Genomic DNA, 11,886 nt, shown 5'->3' on the forward strand with positions numbered 1-11,886 from the left:
AATAAACATTTTTAATAGATGTTAAATCATTAATAAAATAAAATAAACTTTAATGTGCATATCAAATTCAAAAAATGCACTTAAAAAAAGTTTAAGTTTACTTTTTTTTCATAATGTTAAAATAATTAAAATTATTTATGTTGTAAGATCCGGATTTGATTGCCAACAATTTATATAAAAAAAAATAAAATCAAAAATAAACAAAAATTCTTTTTAGCCAATTAATTCCTTAAAAATGTTTTTTTTTCAATATTATTTTTAATGTTTAAAGAAGTTTAATAATTTTATGGAAATATTAGAAATTATTTATCAGTTATAAGTTTATGATTAATTGGTGAATAACATTGTTTCATGAGCTATATTATTTATTCTGAGTATAGAATATGTTTATCAATATTATATTCTATACTCACATACCTTAGACTTGTCAAATTATGAGCATTGCATTAAACAAAACATTTCTTAGGATATTATTAATATTATTTAATTACCTTATTATACATTACAAATTAAAAAAAATGTATAAGTACGCACTACAAATAAATAACAAATTATTTAATAAAATATTATATATATATAATAATTATATAATTATAAATAATAATGCTAAAATATACTTTTAAATCGAAGAATAGTGAAAAATACTAAATAATAATATTAATTCATTTTTTAAATACTAGTTATATGAATCGAATTATGTAATTGGAATAGGTAGTAATATGTTTGAAAATAGCAATAATTTACATTTTTATTGGTATTTAATGAAAAAAAAAATATAAAATTTAAATAATTATATCTAACAGTTTTAATAAAACATAATACAACTTTGGAAATTAACATTTTAAGTATTATCGACAGTCTATAGTTTTATATTGGAAACTACCTACTTATTTGACAAACAAATAAAAATTTATAACTATAATGGTAAAATTTATAATTATAATGTTGAGAATCAAGTCCTTTGATATTTATATTTACAATTACTATGATAATTTAAATAAATGTTAAGTTTATAATTTTGTAAGTTCAAATATTTGCCTTTAACGGTAAAAGTTTTTAATCTTTCTTTTAAGTAAACAAGTTTTTTAGAATCGAAAATAAAACTATAAAAACTAAATTCCAAGTACGTTGTTTCGTATAAACAAAATATGAGAAAATATAAATATGTTAAATAAGGCAAACACTTTTATCTTAATAACTATTATTTACAAACAAATTACTTAGTTTATAAACTTTAACTTCAAAATAGGAAATGTTTATATTTCACCATTTTTATTTTTAAATTAAATACATCATACCTCATTATATTTTAATCCAATTAGTATAATATAGTAAACACAGTAGGTATAAAATGTATTATTTATAAATAGCTTTAGTTAGTATTAAATTTTAAAAAAAAAGGAAAGTAGGTAACTTCTTAGCTGTACGTAAATATCGAGTGTACTTCAACATAGTGGAGTGATGATCACTGTAATATTAATGTCCACTGTAAATTTGAATTTAATAATAAATCATTATAATATATACGAAAAATGATTCTGAGCGGAGATGGTAGTCAGCCTGCATTGCTTAGTATATTTCATGATTTATTTGTATTGCTATTAAAGTAGTAAAATAACTATTAGTAATACAGTACATTGAATTGAATTTTGATAAAATTTGTCAATTTAGCATTTGAAAATATATTTTGTGTATTTAAATGAATTCTAAAATATAGTAATAATATATACATTAAAAGTTTCTAGTACCCATAAATAATATCTATAAATTACAAAAAATAATTAAATTCATTATTGTTAGTTTAAATATTTTATTTCCTCCAAATTTGAACCTAAAATGTCTATAAAAATAATTGTGTTTATAATATACTAGCTGTTTCCGTACTCTCCATTGTCCGTGAAAAAAAGCATCTCTTAAATGAGACTTTTAAAAACTTGTTTCATCATTAACTAACATTGTGGACATTGTCAGCCTCCTACAGTCCTGCCCGCCGTGTAGCATCGACTACCCACGTTATTACTTAGTTTTCGCTTAGCGTTCTTTCTGACATTTTTTTTTTTATAAGGGTCCTAGTTAACCCGATAAACGTTGTATGGCCTAAATTTCAGCAAACACACGCATATATAATCGGAAGTTCAAACAAAATTTCCATCGAAAAAATACAAATTTTTCTTTCCATTAAAACCTTATTCGAAATATTACAAACATTTAAAAAAAAATGAGCTCAATTGTTTCATCTATTTTCAATGTATGTATTTATCAACAAATAGCATTTAATTTGTATCTACATTTTTTTTTTTTTTTTTGTTACAATATGAATTATTTATGAAGAACCTTCTATTAAATTTTCATTCCTTGATTACAAAAATTGAACATTTCATAAATTTTGTTAAAATTTAAATTCAAATGCTAATTAAAAAAAATTGTGCCTATATATCGTAAGTATTTGTAAATAGCTATAACTTATGGGAAACCTTGTATTAAATTGTTAAGCTTTTTGACGATACACGATACTTATTATTGTACTAAAATAATTCAGGTTAACAATAACTTCGATTAAGATTTATTATACTATAATTCATTGTAATCGATGATTTATGCGACTTCCTAAACGTATTTATAATCAATTGTCCGGTGAAAAGTTTAATGAAAATAAAATTAATTTTGACATTTTAACATTTATGTATAATATACATATAAATTACTGCTGCTTATATAGTTCATGATTAAACATTGTATTATATATTAATACCTTTTATCTCTGAATAAGTCACAATAGCAAATAAATAATTATTTTTAAAACGTCAAAGGCATGCTGATTAAAAGTTTCTTGCTTTAGAATTATTATTATTCTGTATAATTGATAAATATCAAATTAAAACTTAATTTGAAAAAGAAAATATAGTGATAAACATGAAGATATAAAATAGCAGGGAAATGGTATCCATTTCTCCATGTGACATATTTCATATATATATTCTATCCGTGACAAACCATAAATAAATATTTTTTAAATATTTATAGTTTCTATTCTGCAATATATTAATATTAAATATTATGCATTTTCACGATGACAGTTAAAATAGATAACTAATAAGTAATGTCAGTATTATTGCTCAGTGTAAAAAATGTTGATAAAAAGTTAGAACCATTGTTGTTTTTGTATAATGACAAAATAATTTAGATACTTTCAATATATATAGGTAACCAAGATTATAAATAGTTTCTATAAACATTTAGTCCCGTATTTAAAATAAATTATATAATATACATTTCATAGGCCAAAAAATAATATCCTATATAACACATATAACGAATATGACTCATCCTAACTATTAAAATTACTACAATAAGTTGATTCCCAATGGAATATGATATAATCAATATATACCTACATCATAATAGTGTAGTAATATGAATATACGACATTATACTCTTATAGTCGTATGAATTGCGAACAATCATATAAGCCGGATGATCGTCGTAAGAAGTTGGAGATTACAATATATTATTAAAAATTCACAAAGATAACTGCAGATAGCTAGGGCATATCCATTACACTATGTTTTTTGAAACATCTCGTCGTACCGGCAAACCTTTCAGTTTTAGACATATTTGAGGGTATACAGCAAAGAATAAGAAATGAGAAGATCAAAATGTTTTGCACGTACACCGAGGAGCAAGAGAGCTACGTGCCACATACATTTAAGTATGTAACATATGTAGTTAATACGAGGAATGATTGAACGAATGTTCAAAGAAAGAAGTTTTAAGCTTACGTCTGGTACATATTACTATATATAGTGGCATGATGAAATGTGAGTGCGTACATTTAGGATGTTAATACAAAAAAAAAATATATATATATATAAATATACCACGTGAAGAAGACGAACTTTGAGTAAAACGAAGAAATACAATTTAGTATAATAATACAATAGGCAAGTGCACGCAAAAACAAGCGATGGTCGAAAAAAGGGTATAGCAGGGAAAACGTTTTTTATATAATATAGCTATACCTATTATTATGTGTGTACATTTTTGGTCATTACACGCACTTCAGCATTCGGCAATTATACTACGTAGGTATACGTTTTATTGGGACATTTACGATACATTTTGTTTTCAGTGATATCGTGCGTTGATGTTTACAATTACAGTATCTATAGTTTTTTTTATGCGTTGTATTTTATTTTATGACAAAACATAATATATCTAAACGTTTAGTCTAAATAATAACATTATACAATATTTACACGCATTATGCTACTGTAGTAAGTATAGTGTTGTACAGTATATTACGCTGTATATTTTCAGAATTCATTACATATCTCCTATATCTACTAATACTAACATACCCATGCTAAATTGGTCTTGTATGTATAATATAATGCGCTCCTACACATATTCCATTTTCATCACTCGTATATTATAACAACATGTATAGAAGCCAAGAAGTTGACGTAGATAGTCTACACTCGTTAGGCATTCCTCAATTGCCAATGTGTATACACAAACACATAAAAAAAATCAAATTAAAATGTATCGATCTTTTTTATCATATTGCTCTTTTTATAAAATTAATAACAACAATAAAAGTAATAATAGTTACAAACTTACAATCTTTGTCAAACTTCTAGTTTATAATGATATTTAATATAACTTATTAGCTCATTATACTGGTTTTAATTAAAAAATGTTATAAACTCAAATCCATAAAATTTCCAAATTAATTATTAGACCGGTTTTTGAGCAATATAATACATAAAAACATTTTCAATTAATAATTTTCAATGCGTGTGTAAATTAACTTCAAAAATTATTTATAATTTTTAAAATTTTTATAAGTACAAGTTTTATATTGCTTTTAAAGTTTTAACGGAATTATTTATAACAAATAATTATATATTTATATATGTATAAGATAGATATATCAAATTAAGTATATTAAAATATTTAATTAAGTAATAATATTGTCTTACCATAGACGGTTTCTCAAATCTTTAAAATAAAATGTTTAATACTTTTCAATTTTTAAAGAATACGGTAGCAAATATAGTCACGGATAGAGAAAGATAGGATAGACATAGTGGAAATAGCAATGGAAAAAATGACCTGCAATAAGCCTCAAATAATAATAATAGAACATGGTATATTTAGTTGACATTTTTAGTAATATTTTTGTATAATGTATATTTGCAATTTGTCATTATTCATTAAATACGTATAAAATAAATATTATGTATTCAATAAAGACAATATTTAATTTTGTTTAAAGACTATCCAACCGACTCAATATATATAATTATTATAACGCATCAATTTACTAATAAGATATTAATTATATTTTCTAATAAATATTAAGACATTTTGCAGGATTAATATTCAAACCATTAATTTTATAATTTAAACAACAAATTAATTGTTTTAAATAATTTTAAATTAAATTTATAAAATTATAATAGCATGGTTACCTAAAATATATGCATATTTATATAAGTCATATTGCACAATGAGTAATTAGTCATATATTTTACATAATAATATATGTATAAATAAATTAAAATATTATGTATACACTTTCATGAGCATCATAACTAAACATTTTTCAAAGAGAAATTGTTGATTTAATACAGTGAAAAGTAAATCATAACTATTCCAGTAATAGATTTAAATTTTTAAGTTTTGCAGAAGATAAAAAATATATTTTTTAGTTGTATATAATGTGATATGCTTTTATCTGAATATAAATAATAAATGTATATTTTCTAGTATACAATTTTGTGTATAATTTCAAAGTTCATATTTACTGCGTTTTTATGCCAATAATATACAATTTTGAACTATATTATTTTAATTCTATTCAAAATATATATTTAACAGGGCAACTTAAATGTATGTAAATGCTTATAAAATATTATATAATAGAAAAGTAAAAAGAAAAATTTAACTAATTGTTTAGAAGCTATTAAGTTAAACAGTCTACGAAAACCATTTAAATTTTAAAATTAATTATAAATTAATAATAACTTATTACTTTATATTAATATAATTTTGACTGTATCTTTTGGTGTGCCTCAAAATTGTCACTTATCCTCCCTAACTCTTAGCTTTTGGTGTTTGTTAATAATATAACAATATTTCTAAGTATATTCAGTCAATTAGTTTTTGTCATCTTCTTCTTCGAAGTGACTTAAATATATTTGTGTACTGAATTGATACTTTATATTTATCATTCAATGCCAGTAAATGTCATTCTACGTATTACATTTATTTGCTCAAAAAAACCTATATACATTTTTATATTTCATCAATAACACCTCAATTTCTTCTGCAAAAGGCTCAGTTCGAGATTTGGGATTTATCCTTGCTCTTACTTTTAATCATAATCTATATATTGAAAATGTATGATGCAAAACATTTAAAACCCTTGATTTTATAGAGTGCGTTGCGGAACAATTTAAACTGTTTACACCCCTAAAGGTGTTATACTATGCATTAGTTAGACACATCTTTGAATACAGCTCAGTCCGTTGTCAGTCCTCTGGGATCTAGTACAGCTTCAGCCCCTTATCATCTGGGAATTATTTAACGAAAATTCTTGAGGATAGCTACTCACAAAACATTGATTGCCCCCTCCCCTCGTGATTACTTTCATACATTGGTCCATTTCAACTTAGTTTCTTTAGCTGATAGTAGGCATAAATTTTAAGCCTAGTTTAAAGTTTCTTTGAAATTTGCTCAATGGTAAAATTGACTCTCTAACTTCACTATCCTAACTTACCTTCAATGTTCCTATCCGTCTATCACGTCGTTCAACCCTTTCTATTTACCAAGGTCTCATTTTAATTATGCTAACAACCAACTATTCCATCGCTGCAAGCAATTAGAAAATTTGGACCCCACTTTCTATTTTTCATAGAACATGAAGTATTATATTTTTTACTATTTGTTCGTAAGTTGTCTATAAATTGTTCAATTTGTTTAATTTAAATATGCATTTATTCTTTAATAAATTACTATCTCAATTTTTATATTCTGTTCGAAAAACTGCATGGCATTTATTAAATAAAGTAACTATATAACTATAATAAATAAAATTAAAATATAAGTTTCAAATGTCAACATATTTGAAGAGATCAGGTGTTATTAACATATGGCTAACTCCACACACCTATCATTAATATTATATATCTGACGTAAATGGTCTAAAATGAATATTTACTGATATTAATATTTATGATCAAGAATTTAAACAAAAAAATTATATATCTGAACAGTGAACATGAAGAAGATACCTTTGTACCCATATAAAATATTATAATTTGGGAGTAATTTATCGTTGACTTTTTATACAACTGCGTGCACAATGACCTTTTGTATTGTGTTTTTTATTTTATTTAAATCATAAATTGTACTTAGCACTACGATATTAAAATTTTTAATTAGACTTTAGTTAGATTTAATATATGTATATATAATATTAAAAATATTATAAAATTATTTTAACTTACACTATGAATATGCACGTTTAAGTAAAAATACATATTCAAATTTCAATGTTATAAATTATACATTATACAAAGTAACATCATAATCTTATTATTTTTCTGTTTCATGTTTTTTGTTGTCTTATTAGTGTTAGAAGATTTAGTCCAAAAGCTATATTAATGACAAGAAAATATTAATTTGATATTACATATTACTTATACTCATTTTTAAGAATATTAAAACATTGTATATTTCATCAATTCTAAAACTGAAAATTTAGTCATTATAAAGCTATGACTTAAGATTTTTTTTTAATTCATTAATTATGTAATAATTATTAGTACTAACTCCCAGAAAATAATATAAGATATAAAATAATAGATCTTTCCAATCAGTAACTACATTATTTTAAGCTTAAAAAATTAAAATTATAAAAATTATTATTATTATTATTATTAAACGTTAAATATAAGATACTCATTACTTATTACCAGTTAATTTTAAAAATGGTTAACATTATTATAAGTATGAGAGTTATGTTTAAAACATAATTTATATTCACTATAGAAAATCAAATTATGTTCAATGCATATAAATTCTTCTAAAATGTCAATTGAGACAAATTGAGGATAAAATAATAATTTTTTTCTTCAATATTGGTAAGAGGGTATAGTAACGATTACTACATAGTAACACAGTCAAGCGTACTTGCATTGTTTTTGACCGAAAATCGATTTTAAACGCAGATGGAAAAAGCACTTCCGGAGAAAACAAAACATACATTTTTAATGATGTACGCGCGTGGAAATAAACAAATGATAAATGCTACATTTCATGATTAAGTTTTGTTTTCGACATTTCTACTAGTGAATAGATTTTCTATTATATCATGTCCTAATTTGATTTAATGATTTGATATGTATTTATCCACGGAATGTTTAATATTGTCACAGCCTATACGGATAAATTACTCTGCTGCAGAATTTAAACTTAATAAATCCTCCAACGACAGAGTGTGCGTTAATAATTATAATTGAGATAACAATGATAATATTACTTATTAGGATTATGAAAGTGATGAAATTCAAACCGTTCATTTAGCGACTTAAGAGGATTATGTATACACGCTAAAGGAACACATAAATAGGAATATATATATTATAATTGAAATAGTTTTGTTAATTCATATACGGGTTAATCTGCACGGATTTTCTTCCAAAATAGGAATTACCAGTTTCCGCCAATAATTAAAATTATTATTTCCATAGACAGTAACCATTCTTACTAAAAATGTATATTTTTTACAACAATAGCCATTCATACCAAAAGTATACCTTAAGCTTTTCCATTATTATACTCGTTTCAACCAAATGAGATATTAAACACTTTACAACTCAAATAATTTCTAAAAATTACATACATTTAATTTATAGTTTCCTAGGTGATTATTAGGTAGAAGATGTGAATAAGCAAAACTTTTTTTATATATAATAGAGATATATAAAATATACATAGAAACACAATATTGTGCTCATAGTACAAAAAATAAAGATAAAATACTCATTTTCAATAAGCATTACTCTCATTATATTAAATTAACCATGAATAGGTTACTTGGCATTATAGGTATATAATTTAAATATTAAGGATAATTAAGGTAGATACTCAGCAAATCAATAAATTATAAGCTTTATGTCATTTTGAAATTAAAAATTCTTAACTTAATAAATAAATAATTTGCTAGCTAGTTGATGATAATATGAAGTGATAGGTATATGTTCAACGTCGGTAAAAAGAAAAATCTAAAGTCTCGACTCTAGTAAAAATATATACGCATGGAGAAAAAATAAGTTAATATATTTTCTCGGAAAACAGTGATCATATAGTTAAAAATAACTGAGAGCTGCAAATATCATAAATTTATTAAGTTATTTATTTTTCCATCTATATAACTGTATTTAATTAATATAAATTATACACACGAGCATACAGATTCAGAATTCATCATATTAATTTGATTTAAAATATTTCAAGTGTGGTACTTAGTTCTTACATTAAAAAATGTAATTAGTTTTATTAAATAACAATTATAAATATTCAAATTTCAAGAATCAATAGTTTTGAATAAAGGAAATTAAATTCAAACATTGTCCTAAAAATAATTTTAGTTGATAAATATCATCATACCTTTTCAAGGGGTTCCAATTTGACTTTTAGTTCTTCCATTTTAGCCAATAATTCCCTTTCTTTTCTTAATTGATGTTCTTCAACGTTCAGTGATTCGTACAACTGACTGACTAGAGTCCTGACACCAGAAAGTCGTTCCATTTCTTCCTATAAAATATGTATTATGCATATAAACAAAGCTATAATAATATTAACAGAATCTGTTTATATTTTTATTTATTTCAAATTTGAAAAAAAATGCCTCACACCAGTTGCACGCACACCATATTCAATACAATTATTATTATTATTATTATTATTATTCATTATAATATTAATGCACAATGTAATTACAATAATTATAACTTATAATTAAAAATAATTTTATTTTTTTAGTACCTGAAAATAATTAAAATCACAGACGTTTTCATACAGCATATACGTTCATAATCTAATTATAGATAAAAGTGTAGTGAGCTGTGATAACCCATATATATATATATATGTATATTATAAGTATATTTGTAATATGTATTATGTATATAACAATCACACAAATTGAAGTTTGCAACAAAAGCAATAAGATATTTTTTGTTATATTTCTAAGTATTACTAAAGCTTGTCAAACTAATCAACCCTTTAGCCCATGTGGATCTGATAAAGTAAAACTATCTGGCGTTTTAACAAACATGTATACTAATATAATGTATAAGTAGGTATAAAACCCATAATAGAAAGAACAAATATAATATTTGAAAGAACATAATATACATACATACATAGATATTTATTTTTTGTTGTTTCGTGTTCGATGGTCGTAACTTGTATTAGCATATCAAATATATTTAAAAGTTTAATCATATAGTACTTAGCTAGTAGCTAGGTAATATTTTTAAAACAATATTAAGAGAATCATCAGTTTTTTTTTTTTTTTAATACAGTCCTTTGAGACATTTTACTTTTATTTTAATATTTAACAATTTACTTGCAATATAAATTTATACAATTGATCTACTTAAAAAAAAATATACAGAATGTTTTTAACGTAAAGCATTAATTTTTAGTTTGATATATTTATAAAATTATAATACCACTATACATTTTTACGAAAACCCCAAGTTTTTCTTGTTGGAGAGAAGGACTAGGTTATCATTACTACCCCTTTAAGTATACGTGCCTGAAATAAAGTCATACATTGTAAGTATCTACACTTCAATTTTTTTTAATACAAAACTGAGTTATGTTAATGAATGTAACGTGTGTCTTACGGTTTAAAAAAACATTATTTACGTTTATAAATTATTTATCATTATGCATTTATGTTATAGTTAAAATTTAAATCGATAGTTAAAAGCTTGAAAGCGAAACGTTTTATTATAATAATAAACAAAATAGTTTGATAATAAAATTGTAAATTAATAATATTATTATGCCAAATTTAGTTGGTTTAAACTTATAATATAGATCACTTTAATTAATATGCTGACCTAATTATTAATATGTGGTCATACGTTGTAACCCTCGTCTAGCCCGTCTAAGTCATAAATAATGATAATTTTGAAGATGTTAATAATAATTTCGAGCTTAATTAATCAACTATTATGAAATAAAAAAATATCTACTAACTAAATTAAAAATAATACATTTTGGTAAATTGTTTAGGTATTATTATGAGTTTTGTCGGTAAAATTATGTTTCATATCTATGCGACAGATGGTTGATTTTAACAATTAAAATTTAGAATCCCTATACACAATATTTTAAAATTAACAAATCAACATGTCCTAGAACTTAACACATAAATAAATTATATACATATATGAAGTATATAATGAATATTTAATAATTAATACATAATATATAAATTGCTTATACAGAATAAATCAACTAAACAATATTGGTCATCGTTTGATTATGGGTTATACAAACCTTTGTAAGCTTCTTTTGCGGTGGTACTTTAACTGTGAACATTCGGTCGTTAATGGTTAATCGGAAGTCTTCTTCCATGAGCGATTCAATTGTATTGGAAGACGCGATACGCACACCCTCTGAGCTGGATATAACTACGCGGTCGACGCCTGGGTCCTCGGTCTTTAACATGCTAGTCAAATCACCGACTGTGTTTGTCACTGGCCGCAAGGTGAACTGACAAAGCTCGCGCCTGGACGGCAAAGGAACTGTGACCGTAGGCAATCCTCGTCTGAGCTCAACGTGAATTTCTGTGAAAAC

At 23.9% G+C, this 11,886-nt stretch overlaps 1 protein-coding gene across 1 annotated transcript in view; it reads right to left on the minus strand.

Annotated features, from left to right (window-relative positions):
- The window catches only part of LOC113560733 (calcium uniporter protein, mitochondrial), a 66,476-nt gene that overhangs the window by 6,994 nt on the left and 47,596 nt on the right, over nt 1–11,886 (minus strand). The window contains exons 3-4 of the mRNA XM_026966823.1: nt 11,587–11,876; nt 9,679–9,825 (exon numbers count right to left, since the gene is read on the minus strand). Of these exons, the coding sequence (XP_026822624.1) occupies nt 9,679–9,825; nt 11,587–11,876 (437 nt within the window). The remainder of the gene's footprint in view (nt 1–9,678; nt 9,826–11,586; nt 11,877–11,886) is intronic.

This window comes from Rhopalosiphum maidis, chromosome 1 (assembly GCF_003676215.2).
Source record: "Rhopalosiphum maidis isolate BTI-1 chromosome 1, ASM367621v3, whole genome shotgun sequence".
In the NCBI taxonomy this organism is placed as follows: Eukaryota; Metazoa; Arthropoda; class Insecta; order Hemiptera; family Aphididae; genus Rhopalosiphum; species Rhopalosiphum maidis.